At 48.6% G+C, this 25,556-nt stretch overlaps 1 protein-coding gene across 3 annotated transcripts in view; it reads right to left on the bottom strand.

Moving 5' to 3' along the window:
* The window catches only part of BCAS4 (breast carcinoma amplified sequence 4), an 86,297-nt gene extending 62,768 nt beyond the window's left edge, over window positions 1-23,529 (bottom strand). For 2 of the 3 annotated variants that reach the window (XM_077948315.1, XM_077948316.1), the window contains exon 1: window positions 23,325-23,529. In XM_077948315.1, coding sequence (XP_077804441.1) covers window positions 23,325-23,504 — 180 coding nt within the window. In that variant the 5' untranslated portion in view covers window positions 23,505-23,529. The remainder of the gene's footprint in view (window positions 1-23,324) is intronic. The other variant, NM_001266471.1, reaches the window with a different exon arrangement.
* Between the last annotated feature and the right edge of the window lie 2,027 nt (window positions 23,530-25,556).

Genomic DNA, 25,556 nt, shown 5'->3' with positions numbered 1-25,556 from the left:
CCTGGGAGGTGGAGGCTGCAGTGAGCCACTGCACTCCAGCCTGGGCAACACAACGAGATTCCATCTCAAAAAAATAAAAATAAAAAAATTAGCCAGGCATGGTGGTGCATGTCTGTAGTCCCAGCTACCCAGGAGGCTGAGGCTGCAGTGAGCAGTGATCGTACCACTGCACTCCAGGCTGGGCGACAGAGTGAGAACTTGTCTTTTTTTTTTTTTTTTTTTGAGACAGAGTCTTGCTCTGTCGCCCAGGCTGGAGCGCAGTGGCCGGATCTCGGCTCACTGCAAGCTCCACCTCCCGGGTTTACGCCATTCTCCTGCCTCAGCCTCCCGAGTAGCTGGGACTACAGGCGCCCGCCACCTCGCCCGGCTAGTTTTTTGCATTTTTTAGTAGAGACGGGGTTTCACTGTGTTAGCCAGGATGGTCTCAATCTCCTGACCTCGTGATCCGCCCGTCTCGGCCTCCCAAAGTGCTGGGATTACAGGCTTGAGCCACCGCGCCCGGCCGAGAACTTGTCTTTAAAAAAAAGAGAAGAAGAAAAAACACCCAGTCATCAGGCCGGACATTAAAATACATGAGTGAAGCAGGCCATCGGGCTTGTGGTGATCTCAGAGGTGCTCATCCAGTCCTCCAGCTGCTGGCCACTAGCCGCCATCAGGAAACGCAGGCCCAGAGCTACCAGATCTTCCATTTTCTAAGAGAAGCCAGAAATCCTAATTTGATAGGAAATGCCCCAATGTTTAAACATGGGAACACATTAAAAGAAAACCCTTTAATGCTCCATAAATGAAGCCAATCACAAACGTGCAAAGGGTCTGCCAGTGTACAACTGCTTCATGCGCTTGTGTAAAAATTAGGGAAATAATTAGGGGTTTGGCCAGGTGTAGTGGCTCACGCCCGTAATCCCAACACTTTGGGAGGCCAAGGCAGGCCAATCATCCGAGGGTAGGAGTTTGAGACCAGCCTGACCAACATGGCGAAACCCCGTCTCTACTAAAAATACAAAACTTAACCGGAAGCGATGGCATGCGTCTGTAGTCCCAGCTACTCAGGAGGCTGAGGCAAGAGGACTACTTGAACCCGGAAGGAGGAGGTTGCAGTGAGCCGAGATCGTGCCACTGTACTCCAGCCTGGGTGACAGAGCAAGACCTGTCTTAAAAAAAAAAAAAAATTAGGGTTTTTTTCCCCCCAAGTATCTACTACTTTTACGACTTCTAAAATACCAGTTTCTGTTGTTATTTTTGTAATGGCCAGCATGCAGGAAGAAAGTTCACCCAGCACATGATCTGCTTTCCCTACCAGGCCACACCGTCCTGCTCCAGGGAGGCGTGTTCAGGGTTTCTGGGCAGGCCTCGTCCCTGCCTCCTGCACCTGAAGGCTCCCTCACCACCCACTTGTCCCCAGAGAACTGTTTATATAGCACCAGTTCCTGCTGCTTCCAGCATGAGCCATCTCCACCACAACAAAATAAACGACTGCGCAAAAAAACATCTTTCAGGCTGGAGTATAAATAGTACCAAGTTGCAATTTTAAACTCTGCAACCTTCATCTCACAGCTGGGACTATTTCTGTGCCTCAGTGCGGGAGAGGGGAGAGAAGACTCGGAAAAAGAAAGATCATCCCCTCACCCAACCCCCAAATTCAATTACAATGAGAAAATGTCATTATCGCACTAAGGGAGAAAGGATGGAGCCAAGAGGTCACTGTGGCGGGAGGAGAAGGTTGGTGGTTCTTTCTGATCCAGGGGAAAGAGAGGAGTGGGGCACAGCGGGTGATGGAGAGATCCTGGGGGTGCAGGTGCTCTTAACACAGACCTGGGTCCAGACGCGCTTAAGAACACACAACCTGCATGGGAGGCCACGGAAGCCCACGCCCCAGCTGGGTGGGATGCCTCCTTCCCAAGATGTGTCTGCAGCGCTGTGCTTGTAGGAAGCGCATCGCAACCCATCCTGGCCCGCTCAGGAAGGGCATGGCGTGGTCACGGCACTGCTGGGTTCACCTTACCCTCTGCCAGTCATGCAGCTGGAACCCAATGGCTTAACCTCTGCATTTCACTGCTGCTGGATCCCCTGTGACAGGAACCATCATGCCCGTTTGGCAGAATGCCCAGGAGGTTAACCTGACATCATAGATGTGGTTAACAGAGTGCTGACACACAATAGGTGCATGATAAGGGGTTGCTTTCCATAGCTCGATTTCTCTCTTTTTTGTATTTTAATTTTTGTAGAGACAGGGGTCTCACTATGTTGCCCAGGCTGGTCTCAAGCTCCTGGCCTCATGCAATCCTCCTGCCTCAGCCTCCCAAAGTGCTGAGATTATAGGCATGAGCCACTGCACCCACCCCATCTCTTTTACCATAGAATAAAAACAAGGACTAGACACTGTATTTGAATTACTTCATTTACTTCTCACAAGAACCCTATGCAGTAGGTGCTACTATCTCCCTCTTTTTATGGATTGAGAAACAGAGGATCAGAGAGGTTAAGTCCCTTGCTCAAGCTCACACAGCTAATAAATATTGAAGCCAGAATTTGACCCTGAGCACTCTAACTCCAGAGCTAGAATGTGTAATAAGATGTTCTTTGGGGCTGGGTACAGTGGCTCACGGCTGTAATCTCAACACTGGGAGGCTGAGGCCAGAGGATTGCTTGAGCCCAGGAGTTCCAGTCCAGCTTAGGCAACAGGGGGAAAGTTTGTCTCTCTAAAAATAAAAAGAAAACTAGCTGGGCATGGTGGTGCACACCTGTGTGGTCTCGGCTACTTGAGAGGCAGAGGTGGGAGGGTCACTTGGGCCTAGGAGGTTGAGGCTACAGTGAGCTGTGATGCGTCACTGCACTCCTGGGTGACAGAGCGAGATCATCTCAAAACAAAAACAAGATGCTGTTGGGGGAGGTTAGAAATGTGTCCCCTTCATTGCTGCTTGTCAGCTATGGTCAGTCCTCCACCTCACTCCCTAGTACCTAGGGAGGTTCCCAAAAGCAGGAGGGAGCAAAGTGAGCATTTGCCGACTGTCTGGTCAGCAAAGGGAGAAACAAGCCCGACCAACCAACAGGAAGAAACATTCCCAACCAACAGGAAGGCGCTCAGGATAAGCCAGCCCACCATGCCCACAAATCGTCCATGGGGCAATTTTCTCTCAAGATTATCCCCTAAGTGGCCTCAGAAATGAGAGTCCCGCAGGCTGCAGCCCACGTGCCTTTTTAACCAGCCTGTGAGCCGATGAATGCCCTCGCTGTTCTCTGCAGCCCCCGGGCCTAAACTGCTCCACTCAGAGGGGAAGGAGGCGAGAGGCTCACTTTAAGTGACATTCAAGGAAGGACCAGTGGAGATGGTGAGTGTTGTTTTTTTTTTAAACAAACACCTGCAAATCATGGTTTTCACTGTCTTTTCCCACATCCCCCCTTCTCACAAAGTGGCAGTGCAAACTTCCCAGCTGGGAATGCCCAGACATTGAAGAGGGGCTGGCCCTGCTCACCGAGGGGCTGGCCCTGCTCTCCAAGGGGCTGGCACATAAAAAAAAAAAAAAAAAAAAAAAACCAAAAAGGTCCCCACCCATTATCTTCTCTAACTCAACAAATGGAAACTCCATCGTCCCCTTGCTCAGGCCAAATACTTCAGAGCACTCTCAACTCTTCTCTCCCACCTCCCACCCCAACCAATCTGCCAGCAAATCCTCTCAGTTCTACCTTCAAAATGTCTCTACCCAAATCCAACTACTTCACTCTCTCTCCCATACAACCAAGCACCATGGCACACGGCACCATTGTCTCTTGCTAGGACTGGTGCAGTAGCCTGCTCACTGGTCCCAGCTTCCTGTTCTCACTGCCCTTCAATCTACTCTGTGCAGTCCTGTTAAAACAAAAGCCCTGGCTGGGCGCAGTGGCTCACGCCTGTAATCCCAGCACTTTGGGAGGCCGAGGCAGGCAGATCATGAGGTCAGGAGATCGAGACCATCCTGGCTAACATGGTGAAACCCCGTCTCTACTAAAAAATACAAAAAAAATTAGCCGGGTGTGGTGGCGGGCGCCTGTAGTCCCAGTTACTTGGGAGGCTGAGGCAGGAGAATGGCGTGAACCCGGGAGGTGGAGCTTGCAGTGAGCCGAGATCACGCCACTGCACTCCAGCCTGGGTGACAGAGCGAGACTCCGTCTCAAAAAACAAACAAACAAAACAAACAAACAAACAAAAAAAGCCCTCCCTGCCCCAAATCCTCCACTGTACCACTTTGCACTCACAGGGATGGCTGCAATCACAAAAATGGAAAATGATGAAGGCTGGCAAGGATGTGGAGGAATTGGAAACCTCACGCACTGCTGGTGGGAAGGGTACAATTGTGCAGCTGCTCTGAAAACCAGTCCAGCATCTCCTCAGAAGGAACACAGAGTCACCTTATGATCAAGCAATACGCCCACCACTTTGTCCCAGAACTTTGGGAGGCCGAGGCAGGCAGACCACTTAAGTGCAGGAGTTCAAGACCATCCTGGGCAACATAGTGAGACACCGTCTCTACAAAAAAAAAAAAATACAAAAATTAGCCGGACACGGTAGCATGTGCCTGTATTCCCAGCTACTTAGGAGGCTGGGGTGGGAGAAGCACTTGAGCCCAGAAGATCAAGGCTGCTGTGAGCCATGATGGCACCACTGCACTCCAGCCTGGACGACAAAGCAAGACCCTATCTCAAAAAAAAATAAAAAATAAAAATAAAAAAGAAATGAAAACATGCTCTCACAAAAACTTGTACCATATTCATGACAGTCAAAAAGTAGAAAAGGCTAGGTGTGGTGGCTCACGCCTGTAATCTCAACACTTTGGGAGGCCAAGGCAGGCAGGTCACTTGAGGTCAGGAGTTCGAGATCAGCCTGGCCAACATGGCGAAACCCCGTCTCTACTAAAACTACAAAAATAAGCCGGGTGTAGTGGCACAAGCCTGTAGTCCCAGCTACTTGGGAGGCTGAGGCACAGAATCGCTTGAACCCTGGAGGTGGAGGTTGCAGGTAGCCAAGATCGTGCCACTGCACTCCAGCCTGGGCAAGAGAGCAAGACTCCATCTAGAAAGAAAAGAAGGAAGGGAGGGAGGGAGGAAATGTCCAGAGATAGGCAAATCCACAGAGACAGAAGTAGATTCGTGGTTGCCACTCCATGCAGAGGGAGAGGAGAAGAGGGAATAACTGCTAATGGTGATGGGGTTTCTTTTTTGGGTCATAGAAATGTTCTGGAATTAGGTCATGGTGATGTCTGCACAACACAGTAAATATACTAAAAGCCAACAAACTATATACTTTAAAATCATACATTTATACATGAATTATACACCAACTGTTTTTTTCTTAGAGACCTGTCTCATTCTGTCATCCAGGCTAGAGTGCAGTGGTAGGACCATAGCTCACTGCAGCCTCCAACTCCTGGGCCCCAGGGATCCTCCCGCCTCAGCTTCATGAGTAGCTGGGACTACAGATGGGCACCACCATGCCTGGCTTCAATTTTTTTAAGAGTCCTCCGTCATCTTCCACCCACTCAGAAAACACCTCATGGGAGCCTCCCCAGCTGTACCCCATCTGGAGCCTCCGCCTCCCCCTGATCTCACTGCCTGTTGCTTATCCCCACCCACAACACTAGCCACAGCCTCACCGCAGGGCCTTTGCACCTGCTGTTCCCTTTACTGGTGAAAGTTGTCTCTCACTTCCTTCTAGCTTTTGCTCAAATATTTCTTCCAGGTGAGGCTTTCCCTGACCCTGTAGCTCCCCTACTCCCCGTCCTCCTGCCCCAATTTACTTTTCTCTTTAGCATTTATCACCATCTAATATACTATCTATTTTTCTCAACTTGTTTCCTGTCATCTTCCCCACCAGAATGAAACCTCTGGGGGACACAGGTTTTTGTCTGTTTTACTCGTCTTTCAATTCCCAGAGCCTAGAACAAAGTCTGGCAAATAATAAGTACTTGTGTTTCAAAGGCAGCCCTCCAACTCCCTCCCATCCCACATGTGCTTTTGCGAAAGGACCTTGCAGCTCCTCCAGTGAAGAGGTGGGATCCAATCCTTCCCACCCCCGAATCTGGGCTGGCCTGTGACTTGCTTAGACCAATAGGATGTGATGGGAGCAAGACTCTGTGACTCCCAGGTCTAGGCCTCCAGAGACCTCAAAGCTTCTGATTCACCCTCCGGGAAGCCAGAAGCCACATAAGGAAGTTCAGGCAGTACCACAGGGCAACTAGATTCAATAATAACTTAACTGTACATTTTAAAATAAGTTAGAGGTCCTAGCCAGAGCAATCAGACAAGAGAAAGAAATAAAGGGCATCCAAACTGGTAAAGAGGAAGTCAAACTGTTACCATTTGCTGATGACATGATTGTACACCTAGAAAACCCTAAAGACTCCTCCAAAAAGCTGCTACAACTGGTGAATGAATTCAGCAAAGTTTCAGGATATAAAAACCAATGTACACAAATCAGTAGACTGCTATACACCAACTGCAACCAAACTGAGAATCAAATCAAGAACTCAACTTCTTTTGCAACAGCTGCAAAAATTAAATTTTTAGGAATTTAACCAAGGAGGTAAAAGACTTCTACAAAGAAAACTACAAAACACTGATGAAGGAAATCATTGACAACACAAACAAATGGAAACACATCCCATGCTCATGGATGGGTAGAATCAATATTGTGAAAATGACCATACTGCCAAAAGCAATCTACGAATTCAATGCAATTCCCATCAAAATACCACCATCATTCTTCATGAACTAGAAAAAAACAATCCTAAAATTCATATGGAACCAAAAAAGAGCCTGCACAGCCAAAGCAAAACTAAACAAAAAGAACAAATCTGGAGGCATCACATTACCTGATTTCAAAATATACTATAAAGGCTGGGCGCGGTGGTTCACGCCTGTAATCCCAGCACTTTGGGAGGCTGAGGCAGGTGGATCGCTTGAGGTCAGGAGTTCAAGACTAGCCTGGCCAACATGGTGAAACCACGTCTCTACTAAAATACAAAAATCAGCCAGCTGTGGTAGTGCACGCCTGTAATCCCAGCTACTGGGGAGGCTGAAGCAGGAGAATCGCTTGAACCCAGGAGGCGGATGTTGCAGTGAGCCGAGATCGCGCCATTGTACTCCAGCCTGGGCAACAAGAGTGAAACTCCATTTCAAACAATAAAAAAAAAATTGAAAAAATTTTTTAAAAATAGGCATATAGGCCAATGGAACAGAACAGAGACCCAGAAATAAACCCAAATACTTACAGCCAACTGATCTTTGACAAAGCAAACAAAAACATAAAGTGGAGAAAGGACACCCTTTTCAACAAATGGTGCTGGGATAACCGGCCAGCCACATGTAGGAGAATGAAACTGGATCCTCATCTCTCACCTTAAACAAAAAATCAACTCAAGATGGATCAAACACTTAAATCTAAGACCTGAAACCATAAAAATTCTAGAAGATAACATTGGAAAAACCCTTCTAGACATTGGCTTAGGCAAAGACTTCATGACCAAGACCCCAAAAGCAAATGCAATAAAAACAAAGATGAATAGATGGGACTTAATTAAACTAAAAAGCTTCTGCACAGCAAAAGAAATAATCAGCAGAGTAAACAGACAAACCACAGAGTGGGAGAAAATCTTCACAATCTATGCATCTGACAAGGGATTAACATCCAGAATACTAAGCAAGAAAAAACAATCCCATCAAAAAGTGGGCTGAGGACAATTCTCAAAACAAGATATACAAGTGGCCAGCAAACATATGAAAAAATGCTCAACATCACTAATGATCGAGGAAATGCAAATCAAAACCACAATGCGATACTACCTTACTCCTGCAAGACTGGCCATAATCAAAAAATCATAGATGTTGGCATGGATGCGGTGAAAAGGAACACTTACACTGTTAGTGGGAATGTAAACACTTCTACGCTGTTAGCGGGGATGTAAACTAGTACAATCACTATGGAAAACAGTATGGAGATTCCTTAAAGAACTAAAAGTAGATCTACCATTTGATCCAGCAATCCCACCCCTGGGTATCTTGAAGTCATTATATGAAAAGATACTTGCACATGCATGTTTATTGCACCACAATTAGCAATTGCAAAACAATGGAACCAGCCCAAATGCCTATTAGTCAACAAGTAGATAAAGAATATGTGGCATATATACATATAGATATCATGGAATACAACTCAATCATAAAAAGAAACGAAATAATGGCATTTGCAGCAGCCTGGATGGAAATGGAGACCATTATTCAAGTGAAGTAACTCAGAAATGGAAAAGCAAACATCATATGTTCTCACTCGTTAAGTGGGAGCTAAGCTGTGAGGATGCAAAGGCATACAAATGATACAACGGACTTTGGGGACTTAGGAGAAAGGGTGGGAGGTAGGTGAGGGATAAAAGACTGCACATTGGTTACCGTGTACTCTACTTCGGTGATGGTTGCTGCACCAAAATCTCAGAAACCACTAAAGAACGTATTCATGTAACCAAACACCACCTGTTCCCCAAAAACCTATTGAAATTTAAAAATAAAATAACTTAAAGTCCAGGCATAGTGGTCCATGCCTGTAATCCCAGCACTTTAGAAGGCTGAGCAGGCAGATCACTTGAGATCAGGAGTTCAAGACCAGCCTGGGCAACATGGTGAAACCCAATCTCTACCAAAAAAAAAAAAAAAAAAAAAATACAAAAATTAGCTGGGTGTGGTGACACATGCCTGTAGTCCCAGCTACCTGGGAGGCTGGGGTGGAAGGATCGCTTGAGGCCAGGAAGTGGAGGGTGCAGTGAGCAAAGATTCTGTCACTGCACTCCAGCCTAGGCGACAGAGTGAGGTCCTGTCTCAAAAAAAGAAAATAACATAACTTAAAGAGTATAACTGGGCTGGGTGCGGTGGCTCACGCCTGTAATCCCAGCACTTTTTGGGCAGGCAGATCACCTGAGGTCAGGAGTTCAAGACCAATCTGGCCAACATGGTGAAACCCCGTCTCTACTAAAAATACAAAAATTAGCCGCGTGTGGTGGTGTGTGCCTGTAATCCCAGGTATTTGGGAGGCTGAGGCACAAGAATCATTTGAACCCAAAAGGTGGAGGTTGCAGTGAGCCAAGATCATGTCACTGCGCTCCAGCCTGGGCAACAGAGTGAGACTCAGTCTCAAAATAAAAAAAAAAAAAAGAGTATAATTGGACTGTTTGTAACTCAAAGGATAAATGCTTGAGGGGATGGATAGCCCATTCTCCATGATGTGCTTATTTCACATTGCACGTCTGTATCAAAACCTCTCATGTACCCCCTGAATATATATACCTACTATATACCCCCAAAAATTAAAAATAAAAATAATAAAATTTAAGAAAAAAAGAAGTCCAGGCAACTCTTCTGCAAAAGCCAGTGAGTGAGGCCCTAGAGGTTGAGAGGCCACATGGAGGAGAACTGAGATGCCCCAGCCAATAGCCAGCACCAACTGCTAGACACATGGGCAAGGCCATGCTGGACTGCCAGAGTGGCCAATCCTCCAGCTGAACGCAGTCCATGCATGAACCCTATGAAATGGCAGTTGCTTGAAACTGCTAAGGTTTAGGGTAGTTTGCTACCCAGTGATTGGTAATCAGTACAGTGCTCATGAATATTCATTGTAGAAAAGAAAGGAAGATGAAAGGGAGAAAGAGAAAGGAGGGAAGAGGAGGATGTGTACTGCCTGGAAGAGGTGTGGCCTGAGAACAGCAGCCTGGGTGGCGCCTTAGTCCCAGCCTTGCATTTTATGCTATGTGGTCTCAACTGCACCTCTGACCATCCCTGTGCTTCTGACTCCCCATTTGAAAATTATGAGAAAAACAATCCACAGACTCTGTCTCATGACAGAAGCTAAGGAAGTCTACCAAGTCACTTCTCTGGGTCACTCCCAGTGAGACGCCACCTCCCTTTCAAAGGACCCTGCTAGGGTCTCCAAACTCAAATGACACCAAAGCCATGCAGGTAATAAATGCCAGAGAAGTGGGCTGTGCTGAAGACTGTTTTCTGCAAACTGTTTATTTTCAGTTTCCCACTTTTTTTTTTTTTTTTTGAGACGGAGTCTCGCTCTGTCACCCAGGCTGGAGTGCAGTGGCGCAATCTCAACTCACTGCAACCGCTGCCTCCTGGGTTCAAGCGATTTTCCTACCTCAGAGCCTCCTAAGTAGCTGGGACTACAAGAGCACACCACCACGCCTGGCTAAGTTTTGTATTTTTAGAAGAGATGGGGTTTTGCCATGTTGGCCAGGCTGGTCTTGAACTACTGACCTCAGGTGGTCCGCCCGCCTCGGCCTCCCAAAGTGCTGGGATTACAGGCATGAGCCACCGCTATGACCAGTTTCCCACTTTTGACAGAGACATTTTACTTCTAAGAAAAATAGCAGTGCAGGTGGGATTATAAAGAGCAGCTGATGTTCAGCCTCCAGGTCAGGGAGACAACAGGGAGGGGTGGAGACTGTAGCAAACAGAAGACCACAGGCCCTATTTAAATGGGGTGGCTGCTACTGGGCCCCAGCTTGTGCCAGGTAGGGATGTGCCAACCCTGCTTTGTTCAAGACAAATGGCAATCCAGATGTTTATGCAAATTCTCTCCGTTTGAAAATGTTCAAAACTAGCCTGATAAGTTAAAAAACACTATGACGGCCAAATAAAACTGTCTGTGGGCTGAATGTGGCCTTCAAGCCTCTGGCCAATCTGTGCTTTTAAAACACAAACACACATGAAATACCAGAACAGGCAAATCTCTACAGAGATGGAAAGGATATTCGTGGTGGGGAGTTGGGGAATGACAGATAACGGTGCAGTGTTTCTTTTTGGGGTCATAAAAATGTTCTAAAATTGGTTGTGGTTGATGGTTGTACAACTCTGTGAATATCCTAAAAGCCATTACATTATACACTTTAAACAGGTGAATTGTATGTATGCAAATCACATCTCAATAATGCTGCTTACACACACACACAGAAGAATCTTAGCACAGCAAGGTCCATTCAGCCCAGGCAGAAAAAGCATCCTCATCTCTATGCACAAGATGAAAGGGATGAAATGAACGTTGAAAGATCCTGGAAGCCAGGGAGCAAATGAAGTGATTCTCTGAGTAGCATTAGATTTGAACTGCAAACCAGGAAGGAGCTGGTGGGTTAAACAATGACCCACCGCCCAGAGAAGAAACTCAGGAACTCTTTCCTCTCAGGTCCCCAAAGCAAGACAGAGTTCCCATCCTGGTCCCGAAAAGACCCTTGATCTTGAGGTTTGAGTGTCCAGAAAGGGCTGACTACTCTGCTCTAAAGTCATGCAGACCCTGACTTCCAGGAAGGTTAATTTGGCAACAGTAACCAACATTTAAAATGCAGGTGCAGTCTATGGCCATACTGCCCTAACCACTCAATCTTGTCTAAAATGCATGTGCCCTTAGACACAGTAATACACCTCCTAGGTATTTATCCTACATATTTGCATAAATGCAAAATGATGTATGTGCAGAGATATTTATTGCAGGACGCTTTGTGACAGCAAAAACTTCCACATAACTTAAATGTCTGTCAACAGAGGAATGGTTACCTAAAGTGTCATTCAGACACAATGAAATTCTGTCTAACTGCTGAAAATAATCAGGTAACTCCTGTGCATTAATATAAAAAGATCTCGAAAAATGCGTGAAAAAAGCATGAGGCCGGGTGCAGTGGCACAGTGGCTCACACCTATAATCCCAGCACTTTGGGAGGCCCAGGTGGGCAGATCACTTGAGGTCAGGAGTTCGAGATCAGCCTGGCCAACATGGTGAAACCCCGCCTCTACTGAAAATACCAAAATTAGCCAGGTGTGGTGGCACACGCCTGTTATCCCAGCTACTCAGGAGGCTGAGGCACAAGAATCACTTGAACCTGGGAGCCGAGATCACGCCACTGCACTCCAGCCTGGGTGACAGAGTGAGACTCCATTTCAAAAAAAAAAAAAAAAAGCTTAATGCAGAGAGGGGAGGTGGCAGGAGGTAGGGACTTCCCTGTCCTACCTGCCCAGAAGGGGGACACAGGAAATGACCGGGCTCTGCAGGAGGAGCGCGGGGCTGAGGACCGGAGGAGGCAGGCAGGGCTCTCTCATCCCTCCATGGCCACAGGGTCTTTCGGATTTGTAACATGTACATACATTTTTAAATCTTTAAGACAAAAGTTTTTTAAAAAAACAAAACCAGCTAAGTGTGGTAGCTGACACCTGTAATTCCAGCACTTTGGGAGGCTGAGGTGGGAGGACTGCTTAAGCCTCCTGATACAGGGAGATCCTGTCTCTAAAAAAAATATATTTAAAAAGATTTAAAAAATAGAAAAAAAAACTCCAATTTACTTTATTTTTTACTTATTTATTATTATTTTTTTCTGAGACAGAGTCTCACTCTGTTGCCCAGGCTAGAGTGCAGTGGTGTGATCTCAGCTCACTGCAACCTCCACCTCCCAGGCTCAAATGATTCTCCTGCCTCAGCGTCCTGAGGAGCTGGGATTACAGGCACGTGCTACCACGCTTGGCTAAGTTTTGTATTTTTAGTAGAGACAGGGTTTCGCCATGTCGGCCAGGCTGGTCTTCAACTCTTGACCTGAGGTGATCCACCCGCCTCGGCCTCAAAAAGTGCTGGGATGACAGGCGCGAGCCACCGCACCCGGCTCCAATTTACTTTAAAAAAAAAAAAAAACCACAAGCCATATTCCCCACCACAGCTGCAGCAAAGGAATAAATTCAGATCCTAAAACAGCTCAAGACAACTGGTGGCTCGTTGAGACCATGTCGTGGTTGCCCCCAGCATGCGCAGGTGCAGCGAGTGAACACCGGGCTTCCACGCCTATGTAAGGCAGAGCTGGTGAGTGAAAATCCCTGCTCTTCAGCCCAGTTGGAGGGCTGAAATTGCCCACTTCCAAGCATGGCATACAACTGTTACTCAGGCAAGTGTAACCCATGCAAGTGGGTCACCCAAATGCAAGCCCTCAAGGACCAAGACACCTCTCATGCCACCTTTCACAGTATCTGCACCCAGTACCTGCTCAATAAAGGTCTGTACAATTAGCAAATGATCGTAGCTAATGCTCCCAGACCACCTAAAATGGGCAGAACCCTGCTAGGAGACCACAGTATGGGATGAGAAGGCAGGCTGGACAAGGCAGGGAGCGAGGCACTGGACACAGCCCCCAGATCTGCACCAGCCCAGGGAGCTCCAGAGCCCACGTCCTCCCACCTCTCTGCCCTGTCTGACCAGGGCAGGGTGTTGGGGGTTCACACACCTGTAAGGGATGTGTCCTTAACCAAGAGGCACCAAGCACCGAGGACACAGCAGCAAGCAGGACAGCTGGGGTCCCTGCCCTCAGGGGTCTGACGCTGGAGGTGGGGCACTCGCAGACACTGGAGTGGATTCCACATCCAGGGACACGAGCCTGCGACCCCAGCAGGGTCCAGGCCAGGACAGGTGGGCAGTCCCAACCAAGCTGGCCGTCAGAATCATCTGGGGTAGAGGTGGTGTTTAGAAGTCCAGATCCCCTGGCTGGGCGCAGTGACCCATGCCTGTAATCCCAGCACTTTGGGAGGCCAAGGTAGGCAGATCACCTGAGGGCAGGAGTTTAAGACCAGCCTGACCAATGTGGTAAAACCCCATCTCTACCAAAAATACAAAATTAGCCAGACATGGTGGCAGGTGCCTGTAATCCCAGCTATTTGGGAGGCTGAAGCAAGATAATCGCTTGAACCTGGGAGGCAGAGGTTGCAGTGAGCTGAGATTGCGCCATTGTACTCCAGCCTGGGCAACAAGAGCGAAACTCTTGTCTCAAAAAAAAAAAAAAAAAAAGAAGTCCACATCCCTATGCCTGCATGCCTGCTAAATATTATAATCCACCCCTCTCTATAATCCATTTTCCACCAGCCCCCAGAGTGATTTTCCAACAGACCAATCAGACCAGGAAACTTCCAGGCTTAAAATCCTCTGGGAGAGATTTTATAATTCCAGTGACCAGGCTGCACCCACATCAATTAAATCAGAATACTCAAGGATGGGACAGGCAATCAGTATTTTTCTTTCTTTTTTCTTTGGAGTCTAGTCTCACTCTGTCCCCAAGGCTGAAGTACAGTGGCGTGATCACAGCTCACAAGCTGGGACTACAGGCGTGTGCCACCATGCCTGGCTAATTTATTATTTTATTTTGTAGAGATGTGGTCTCGATCTCCTGAGCTTAAGCAATCCTCTCACTTCAGCCTCCCAAAGTGCTGGGATTGGAGGCATGAGATACTGCATCTGACCCCAGCAAGTAATTTTGCATCCTCAAAGGATGCCAAAGTTTGTAAAGTTTGAGAACTATAATCTGTATTACTGCTGAACCACGCCCATACCCTACCCCACCCGAGAAACTGATTTAATTGAATCTCCTGTTTACAGATGCATGAAAATACATATTTTTTGCCTTCTGTTTTTATTTACAGAAGACGGCAGCACACACACATGCCCCTTGCACCTCTCACTCAGCACTCTGTGCTGAACGCTGCTGTGCACGGGCACAAGTAGCGCTGACTCCTGCCACAGCCGCTACTGCTCCACTCATCAGAAGCAATGCTATGGCACTGGCCCGCACTGATGGGCACTGGGCTGTTTCCAATCTTTGGGAACATGTTTTGTTTTGTTTTGTTTTTGAGACAGAGTCTTGCTCTGTCACCCAGGCTGGAGTGCAGTGGCACGATCTTGGCTCACTGCAACCTCCACATTCTGGGTTCGAGCAATTCTCATGCCCCCGCCTCCCGAGTAGCTGGGACTATAGGTGCACACCCCCACACCTGGCTAATTTTTGTATTTTTTGTAGAGACTGGGTTTTGCCACGTTGGCCAGGCTGGTTTCAAACTCCTGGCCTCAAGTGATTGTCCACCTCAGCCTCCCAAAGTGCTGGGATTACAGGCGGTGTGAGCCACCACAGCCAGTCAATGTGTTTTGTTTGTTGAGATGGAGAGTCGCTCTGTCGCCCAGGCTGGAGTGCAGTGGCACAATCTCGGCTCACTGCAAATTCTGCTTCCCGGGATCAAATGATTCTCCTGCCTCAACCTCCCAAATAGCTAGGATTACAGGTGCCCACCACCACTCCTGGCTAATTTTTTTTTTTTTTTTTTTTTTTTTTTTTTTTTTAGTAGAGATAAGGATTCACCATGTTCGCCAGGCTGATCTCAAACTCCTAACCTTAACTGATCCACCCGCCTCGGCTTCCCAAAGTGCTGGGATTACAGGCGTGTGCCAACATGCCTGGCCTAATGTGTTTGTTTTAAGGCTTCTGTGTGACGCTGAGGGTCGGCCAGATGGCAAACCTTCATCCAAGGCTCTAGGCAGACCCTCACCCAAAGCAAGACCACGTCCTTTGATGAGAGGCTGCCAGAGCCCTGAGGAAGGCTCCTTCCGCTTCTAGGCAAGTTTTGTGGGTAGAAAGTCAGGCACATCTGAGAAAAGCTGCCTCTCCCAGCACATGCCTTGGCCCTGGCTCCTCATGCCCCAGAAGGTTCTGATGAAGGGAGGTGGCCAGCCGGTCCTTGTCCACTTGGATGGCGCAGCACCCATCTCTGGTCTCCCTGCTGCCGCTGCGGTCCGCCAATACATTCTAGCACCACAGCCACATGGCCATGAATCTTTTCATTTATTATGTTTGAGACAGGGTCTTGCTCTGTCACCCAGGCTAGAGTGTAGCCTCAAACTTCTGCACTCAAGTGATCCTCTTACCTCAGCCTCTCAAAGTGCTGGGACTACAGACATGAGCTATCATGCCTAGCACAAGTTGACAAATCAGAACCTGTCCTTTATGCATTACCCTGGAACAGAATTCAGACTCCTCCCCTGGGGACCTAGGCCCTGGTGTGGCCCTACCTCCCCCAACGCCCCTGTGGTCACTGAGGTCCCTCCCCTCAGGTACCTCCCGGTCCCTCATCTTTCCCCTGTGGCCGGGCATCTGCTGTCATATCTTTGCCCTCCGGTCCTTCCCATCCTCTTTCCCCTCAGTCCCTATAACCCCTCAGGTGTCTACTGCATGGCATTTATCATCATTTAGTCACTCTGTTTGTCACTAGTCTGCTTATCTTCCTCCCCACCTGCAACACCAGGTACCATGCCTATCTTGCTGGTCTCGCCCAGTGCCTACAGCAGAATGGCACAATGCAGGTTTGTCATACAATTTAAGGAACTGGCCAGGTGTGGTGGCTCATGCCTGTAATCCAGCACTTTGGGAGGCTGAGGTGGGCAGATTGCTTGAGCCCAGGAATTCAAGACCAGCCTGAGCAACATAGCAAGACCCCATCTCAAAACAAAATTTAAGGAATAAATAGTGGAATTACATCTTTGAGACAGTGGACCATACCCTGGAGTCCCCCTAACAGATTTTTTTTTTTTTTGACAGAGTCTCGCTTTTGTTGCCCAGGTTGGAGTGCAGGGGCACAATCTCAGCTCACTGCAACCTCCACTTCTCGGGTTCAAGCAATTCTGCCTCAGTCACCCAAGTAGCTGGGATTATAGGCACCTGCCACCATGTACAACTAGTTTTGTATTTTTAGTAGAGAAGGAGTTTCACCATGTTGGCCAGCCTGGTCTCAAACTCCTGACCTCAAGTGATCCACCCATCTTGGCCTCCCAAAGTGCTAGAATTATAGGCGTGACCCACCACGCCCAGCCCCCCACCATGGACTTCTAATCCAGCATCCCAAACTTGAATGCCCAAAGGGGACCAGCAGGTCACACAAGGATGAGACATGTTGGCAAGTTTCCCATGGGTGCATCATGTTTGCAGGTTGGAAGTAATATTCTTAGCTTATGCAAAGAAAACTCTTCTCCTACATTTTTTTTGAAACTGAAGGCCATCTTTGGCTAATTTACATTTTTCTACTTTTGTCCAGGTACAGAGTTTGGAGAAATATTTCTCTTTTCTCTCATTCTGACTATAGAAAAATCAAAAGTTCGCCAGGTGCGGAGGCTCACGCCTGTAATCCTAACACTTTGGGAGGCTGAGGCAGGTGGATCACCTGACGTCAGAGGTTACAGACCAGCCTGGCCAACATGGTATAACTCCATCTCTACTAAAAATACAAAAATTAGCTGGGCGTGGTGATGCATACCTGTAATCCCAGCTACTCGGGAGGCTGAGGCAGGAGAATCGTTTGAACCCAGGAGGCAGAGGTTGCAGTGAGCTGAGATTGCGCCACCGCACTCCAGCCTGGGTGACAAGAGCAAGACTCTGATTCAAGAAAAAGGGGAAGTTCAAACCAGAAAGAGGGGTGGCAGGGAACTGGTTGAAGAGAAAACCTGAGGCCCAGGAAATAGTAACTCACCTGCCAACCCAGCTCAAGGCACCCCCCTCAGCAGCTTCTCCATCTGGGGAAGGCAGTGTGAAGTCCAAGGAGAGCTTGTGTGCCCTCACTTGCCCCATCTCCTGCTGCTCTGCCTCCCACAGCTGCTCTTTTCTCCACCCCCAAAAACCCCCTGCTTCATCCCATCCCGGGGCTTTTGTAAGAACTGTTCTTTCTGCCTGGGATATTTTTCTCCTCAGCCAGCCAACTCCTATTTAGGCTCAGGGCTCATCCTAAGACAATGCTGCCTCAGGGAAGACCTCCATGACTGCACCCAGACAATAACTTTCTGTTCACCCTCCTGAGTCTCTGCACACACAGGTGCCCTATCACACATCAACCCATGTCGTGTGCTTTGTAGCATTCGTTACAATTTAGAGGTCTTGCTACGGTTTCATTTTGTTTTCTCTTTTGAGATGGGTCTCCCTCTGTTGCCCAGGCTGGAGTGCAGTGATGCGATCTCAGCTCACTGCAACTTCCATCTCCCAGGACCCAGGTGATCTTCCCACCTCGGCCTCTCTAGTAGCTGGGACCACGGGCACATACCACCACGCCCAGCTAATTTTTGTAGAGATGGGATTCTGCCATGTTGCCCAGGCTGGTCTCGAACTCCTGGCACAAAGGATCCGCCCACCTCAGCCTCCCAAAGTGCTAGGATTACAGGCGTGAGCCACTGTGTCTGGCCTTGTTATGTGTTTACTGTCTGGCAGTGCCACGGGGGAAGGGCTTTGTGTGTCTAACTGCCTGTGGCGTCCCCAGCTCCAGGAAAGACTTGGCACATACCGAGGCTGAAGGTGCTGAATGAAGCAGGCCCCACTTCACTGGGAGGCCCAGGCCCCCTAAGGCTGGGGTTGGCTGGACTGAGATTTCTACTGCTCCACGGAAGAGGCAAAAGTGCCCCTGGGAGACAGGCTGGTGGGAGGAGGCTGCCGTCCAGGCCTGTTCGCAAACCAGGTTTCCCTTTTCCTGCTCATCTGCCCACCTGGAAACTGTTCCAGCCTGAGTATCTGCTAATGAATTAAGCTTTAAAAGTGGAGGCTGCACGTGACTGTGCTCTGGCGCAGTTTCTGTTTCTTTTGGTAAATCAAGTTCAACAAGCGCTTTAAGTGGGTTATTGCTGCATGGAGCTACAGGGAGTTGAGGCTCTTTACTACACGTCCCTTACACATGAGCATAATCAAACCCGTGACTCAGTTAAAGAGAGCCCTGAGTGAGAAAATGAAATTAATACATGCAGTTTCTCTTAAAGATTATTCCTAATAGAGACAAAATGAAGCTGGGGCTTAGCCACTGGGCAAAATGACATGAAGCTGCTGAGAGTAAGGGAGAGAAGGAACAAGAAATGCACTCAGGATGCTAAAGGCAGTGAAAAGTCGCAGACAACCTAAATGTCTGTGCCAGAGTCCCTGGGACACTAGACCAAAGTATGCTTGGGGAGCGTGCAGCCTCCCCCAGGACGCTGCCTGGCAAAACGCAGCAGCCCTGAACCATTTATGAATGATTCATAAATTACGGTCCATCCACACAACGTCATTTATGCTGTGCGAGCCTCTGTTTGCTGAGCTATAAAATCAACATAACACCATCCCAGTCACTGGGTCACTGCCATGACACAATGACATAAGCCATGAACAGAGTTTGGCAAACTGGTGCCACACAGGATGTGCTCAGGAATGGGAGCAATTACCGTTTCATCGTGGGACACTAGGAAGCCAGAGGGTGACAGAGACCTAGGCTCTCCAACATGGCAGCCACATGTCTCATGGGACTACTGAACACTTCAAATGTGGTCAGTCCAAGCTGAGATGGACTGAAAGTTCAGTATCAAAAGCCTGATTTTGAAAACTCAGGACAAAGAACAGAATGTAAAATTTCATTAACTTTTTACTGTTGATCACATGTTGAAATATTTTGGGGAGAGAGATATATATATATATATTTTTTTTTTTTTTTGAGACAGAGTCTCGCTGTGTCACCCAGGCTGGAGTGCAGTGGCGCGATCTCGGCTCACTGCAAGCTCCGCCTCCCGGGTTCATGCCATTCTTCTGCCTCAGCCTCCCAAGTAGCTGGAACTACAGGCGCCCGCCACCACACCCGGCTAATTTTTTGTTTTCTTAGTAGAGACGGGGTTTCACCATGTTAGCCAGGATGGTCTCGATCTCCTGACCTCATGATCTGCCCGCCTCGGCCTCCCAAAGTGCTGGGATTTCAGGCGTGAGCCACCGCACCCAGCCTGGATATATTTTTATTTTTATTTTTTTATTAACTAGAGACGGGGCCTCACTATGTTGCCCAGGCTGGTCTCAAACTCCTTGGGCTCAAGGGATCTTCCAGTCTTGGCCTCCCAAAGTGCTAGGACTACAAGCGTGAGCCACTGCACCTGGCCCAGATATACTGTTATTTTAAATATATTAAAATTACTTTCACCTGTTTCTTTTCTTTTTACTCTTTTGGTTTTTGTTGTTGTTTTGTTTTGTTTTCTTTGAGATGGAGTTACCCTCTTGTCGCCCAGGCTCGAGTGTAATGGCACAATCTCGGCCCACTGCAACCTCCACCTCCCAGGTTCAAGTGATTCTCATGACTCAGCCTCCCAAGTAGCTGGGATTACAGGCATGTGCCACCACACCCAGCTAATTTTATATTTTTAGTAGAGACGGGGTTTCTCCATGTTGGTCAGGCTGGTCTCAAATTCCCGACCTTAGGTGATCCACCCGCCTTGGCCTCCCAAGGTGCTGGGATTACAGGTGTAAGCCACCATGCCTGGCCTTTTTTTTTTTTTTTTTTGAGACAGTCTCACTCTATCGCCCAGGCTGCAGTGCAGTGGCATGATCTCAGCTCACTGCAACCTCCGCCTCCCAGGTTCAAGCAGTTCTCGTGCCTCAGCCTCCCGAGTAGCTGGGATTACAGGTATATGCCACCACATCTGGCTAATTTTTGTATTTTTAGTAGAGACTGGGTTCCACCGTGTTGGCCAGGCTGGTGTCAAACTCCTGGCCTCAAGTGATCTGCCTGCGCTGGCCTCCGAAAATGCTGGAATTACAGACGTGAGCCATGGTGCCTGGCTACCTGTTTCTTTTTCATGTAGCTCCTGGGACACTAAAACTTGCATAGGTGGCCAGGCACAGTTGCTCACACCTGTAATCCCAGCACTTTGGGAGGCTGAGGCGGGCAAATCACCTGAGGTCAGGAGTTCGAGACCAGCCTGACCAACATGGAGAAACCCTGTCTCTACTAAAAATACAAAAATTAGCTGGGCATGGTAGTGCACGCCTCTAATCCCAGCTTCTCATGAGGCTGAGGCAGGAGAATCACTTGAACCCGGGAGGCAGAGGTTGCGGTGAGCCTAGATCATACCATTGTACTCCAGCCTGGGCAACAAGAGTGAAACTCTGTCTCAAAAAAAAAATTGCATAGGTGGCTCACATTTGTAGCTCCAATTATATTTCTGTTGGACAGTGTTTATGGATACATGCTCATGTTATTTTTAATTTTTAAATTTTTGTGTGTTTTTTTTGTTTTTTTTTTTTTTTAATCTTTTAACATTTTTGTAGAGACAGGGGTTTTCCTGCGTTGCCCAGACTGGTCTTGAATTCCTGGTTTCAAGTGATCCTCCCACTTCAGCTTCCCAAGTCGCTGGAATTACAGGCATAAGCCACTGTGCCCTGCCTCCATGCTATTTTTAAAATTGAGATATAATTCACAAACCACAAAATTCACCCTTTTAAATGTGTACAATTCAGCAGTTTTCAGTATATTCACAAATTTGTGCAACCATCACAACTAACATCCAGAACATGTTCATCACACCAAAACGAAGCTCCATACCTTCCCATTAGTAGTCCCCACCCATTTGCCCATGCTATTTTGAGTAAAGAAAAGCAAGTTGCAGGACAGTATTACAGCAGCACGTGAGGTTTCATTTAAAACGAATATAGATGGGCCAGGCATGGTGGCACACTCTTGTAATCCCAGCACTTTGGGAGGCTGAGGCCAGAGGATCTCTTGGACCCAGGAGTTCAAGACCTGGGCAACATAGTGAGATCTTGTCTCCATAAAATAACTTTGTTTTAAAAGTTAACCTGACATGGTGGTACACACCTGTGGTCCTGGCTATGCGGGAGGCTGAGGTGGGAGGATCACTTGAGCCCAGGAGATTGAGGCTGCATTGAGCTACGATTGTGTCACTGCATTCCAGCCTGAGTGACAAAATGAAACCCTGTCTCAAAAAAACAAAACAAAACAAAACAAAAAAACCTAAAAAACGAAAAACTTCTGTTCAAAAAATATTTTAAAAATATATGGAGATGGCCGGGCACGGTGGCTCACACCTGTCATTCCAGCACTTTGGGAGGCTGAGGCAGGTGGATCACAAGGTCAAGAGATAGAGACCATCCTGGCCAACGTGGTGAAACCCTGTCTCTACTAAAAATACAAAAAGTAGATGGGTGTGGTGGCATGCGCCTATAGTCCCAGCTACTCCGTAGGCTGAGGCAGGAGAATTGCTTGAACTCAGGAGGCGGAGGTTGCAGTGAGCTGAGATCGTGTCACTGCACTCCAGCCTATATATGGAGAAAAATAAAAAGAGAAAAGAAAAAACATATATATATATATATATATATATATATATGTAAAATACCGAGTTCACTAGGAGTTAAAAATATCTTTAATATATATGGAAAGAATATATATAGAAAAAATATTATATATATATGGAAAGATATTTTTATGTTTTGTTTTGTTTTGTTTTGAGAGGGAGTTTTGCTCTTGTTGCCCAGGCTGGAGTGCAATGGCTGATCTCAGCTCACTGCAACTTCCACCTCCCAGGCTCAAGCGATTCTCCTGCCTCAGCCTCCCAAGTAGCTGGGATTACACGCCCGGCTAATTTTTGTATTTTTAGGAGAGACAGGGTTTCGCCATGTTGGTCAGGCTGGTCTCGAACTCCAGACCTCAGGTGATCCACCTGCCTCGGCCTCCCAATAGTGCTGGGATTACAGGCGTGAGCCACCACGCCTGGTGAAATAGATTTTTTTTTTTTTTTTTTTTAACATGTCTCACTCTGTCGCCCAGGCTGGAGTGCAGTGGCATGATCAAGCCTCACTGCAGCCTCAGTCTTCCCCGTCCCCCATCCCCATCCCAAGCAATCCTCCTTCCTCAGCCTCCCAGAATGCTGGGACCACTGGCGCAAGCCAATGCTCCGCCTAGACAGATACAGATATATAGATATCTACATTTGTAAAGGCATTTTAAATGTCCGGAATGATTTATACCAAACTGTTAATGCTGGTTTTCTAAGAAAACTAGAACTGGGATGGGAGAGAAAAGAGAAAGGGGTGCATAGCCTTTATTTTAAATACTCCTGTACTGCTTTTGTGGTTTAAAAAGAGAATGGGTTGAATTTCTGGCCGTAAATAACTCCTAGTGAACTCGGGTAAATAACTTTTTCACAGCACCGTCGACAGATGCCTCCAGCCGGAAGGTAGAGGGTCTCGTTTTAGATCTGCTTTTCACTTGGTGCTTTTAAAATAGAAAGCGCAGACAGAGGCGTGGTGTTTTCGCTCCGAGCTGCAGCCTCGCAGCGCGGCCTCAGGACTCCCCGCACAGCCGCAGCCTGCGGCGCCGCTCGGCTGGGGCACCGCGCTCGGAGGTAGCCGGGGCAGGGGCGGTCCCGCGGTCTGCCTCTCCCAGGGCCGGCCTGGCAAAGGGCGGCGCCTCGGGACCCGGCGGATGCTGGGGTACCTGGGTGGGGAGGGAAAGCGAGCCTGGGCCTCCGGGGCCCGGTGTCGCCCGGAGCAGGGAGCAGAGGCGACCCGCTGCGCATCTCTGGGTGGCGCCCCGCAGCCACAGTTCAGGAAGGGGGGAATCCCCGGGCCCCCCATTCCGGGAGCTAGAGGATGCTCCGGGGAAGCCGAGGATCCGGAGCCCGGACCCCCAACCGCGAGAACCCTCTCCTCCAACTCCACAGCCCCGTCCCCTACCTCGGCCCCAGGCTCGGGGGTCAGGAAGAGCGCGAGCTCCCGCGCTCCGCTGCGCACGGGCTCCGGCCGATCGGCGTTCACGAGCAGCATCAGGAGGGCGGCGGAGTCGGGTTGGCGGAGGCTGCCTGGGAGCCCGTGGTTGCGCCCGGGCCTCGGAGCCCCGCCCCCGGTCCGCTGCATGCTCCGCGGCCCGCCTGGCGGAGGCGGGGCAGGTGCGCTCCCGGCGGTCGCGGCTCTCAGCTCCAGGAGCGCCGGGCCGAGCGGGCAGCGCCACCCAGTGGCGAGCGGCGCGCGCTGCGCCCGCCCCCGCAGCACCTGGACACCAGTGCTTTGCAAACTCGCTTGCAGATGGCAGTCACCTGGAGCTCTTTTAGAATTTCCCAAGCCCGGACCACACCGTATCTGGGTTGGGACCTGGGTATCAGGATCTTTTGATGTTTGGTAGGTGGTTCCAATCAGATTGTTGACCGAAAGCTAAATTTGAGAGCTATTGGGGCAAGCCACCCCTCCTCTTCGGAATCCCGGTAGAGTACGGGCTCCCGGCCCCCGCGGTACAATAGAATCCCCGGGGAGCTTTTAAAAGGCCGGAAGCCAGGCCTCGCACCAGGCCGATTAAATCGGAATCCTTCGGAGTGGGGCTTAGGCATCGGTAGTTTCTAAAGCTCCCCGGGTGATTCTAACGGGCGTCCGGGTTAGAGAGGCGCTATCTTAGAGGAAGCCCAAAGCCTCCCGCTCCCCTCTCGTTCCCATCCTGCTAAAGCATCTAGTTTGCATCGGGCGGAGGGTCCTGGAGTTGAGGGAAGGCCGAGTGTGACGGTCCTCGTCTTCCTCTTCTGTGCAGCTTTTAAATAAGCTTCACCAGGAAACTATTGAGCGCACTAAATTTGACAGCCGCCCCCCACTCCCTCCACGCTCTCGGAGGCTGGCCTAGATAGACCCTTTACAGCCCTGGGGCTGAAGAGAGCGAGGTGCGCCCCATCCCCCACCCCAGCAGTGCTAACGAGGAAAGTACTAAAAGGCAAATAGGTACAAGAAAGGTCTGAAGTTTAAATTTTTCGTTTGATGACTTTGATTTTTATTTTTAATTATTATTATTATTATTTTTTTGGAGACGGACTCGCTCTGTCGCCCAGGCTGGAGTGCGCGATTTCGGCTCACTGCAACCTCCACCTCCTGGGTTCAAGCAATTCTCCCCCTCCCTCAGCCTTCCGAGTAGCTGGGATTACAGGCCCATGTCACTATGTCTGGCTAATTTTTGTATTTTTTAGTAGAGACGGGGTTTCGCCATATTGGCCAGGCTGGTCTCAAACTCCTGACCTCAGGTGAGCCACCTGCCTCGGCCTCCCAAAGTGCTGGGATTACAGACGTGAGCCACCACCCCCGGACTGCTGACTTTTCTTTAAATGTTAAATCGCCTTAAAAAAAAAAAAAAAAAAAAAAAAAGGAAAAAGAAAAAAAAAATTAAAATTGCAGGGTGTGGTGGTGCGCAACTGTAGTCCTAGCTAGTGGGGAGGCAGATGCAGGAGGATTGTTTGAGGCCAGGAGTTCTTGGATACAGCGAACTCCGATCGCACCACTGCACTCCAGCCTGCGTGACACAGTGAAAGCCTGTCTTTTGTTTTTTTCAAAAAAAAGAGGGGGCTGGTATCAAGGGTGCAAATAAATACATAGGACGTCCCACACTTTCCTCTCCATTAAGTCTGAATTTATATTGTAGTTGACCACCCTAGGTAGGGGCCTAAACAACACATATTTGATCTGTCTTTTGTGTAGTACATCACAATTCCCACTTCCAAATCTGCCCACAGCTAATTTCTCCCTATCCAAATATCCAGGCCTTCAGGCCAGTCATTTTCTGGAAAATTCTTGGCAAAGACTTGGGCCCCAAGTGCTTAAGGGTTTTATAGGAACTCACTGAGCCCACACTTGGCCATTTGTCATTGTCATGATTTCCCTGATGCTCTGAGCCCTCCTCGCCATCCCCTGGGAGCCGGTCTTAGACCCTCTTCGCTCTTGCCTGCTGGCTGGGCATCTCCCACAAAGAGTCCAGGACTGGCCTCAGATCACCAAATTGACCTGAGCACAGCAAACTTCTCCTGGTGGATAAATCTCAGAAACATAAAGCTAAGGAAGGAAAGCCGTGTTGCAGAAGGCTCTGTAGGGCACTGTGCCATTAGCACAGTTTTTAAAACATGCAGAACCACACTATAGATTGTTTATGGACACCGACAG

The sequence above is a fragment of the Macaca mulatta genome, chromosome 10 (genome assembly GCF_049350105.2).
Source record: "Macaca mulatta isolate MMU2019108-1 chromosome 10, T2T-MMU8v2.0, whole genome shotgun sequence".
In the NCBI taxonomy this organism is placed as follows: Eukaryota; Metazoa; Chordata; class Mammalia; order Primates; family Cercopithecidae; genus Macaca; species Macaca mulatta.
Note: the sequence above shows the minus strand (reverse complement) of the source record. Positions and strands in the feature narration are given on the sequence as shown.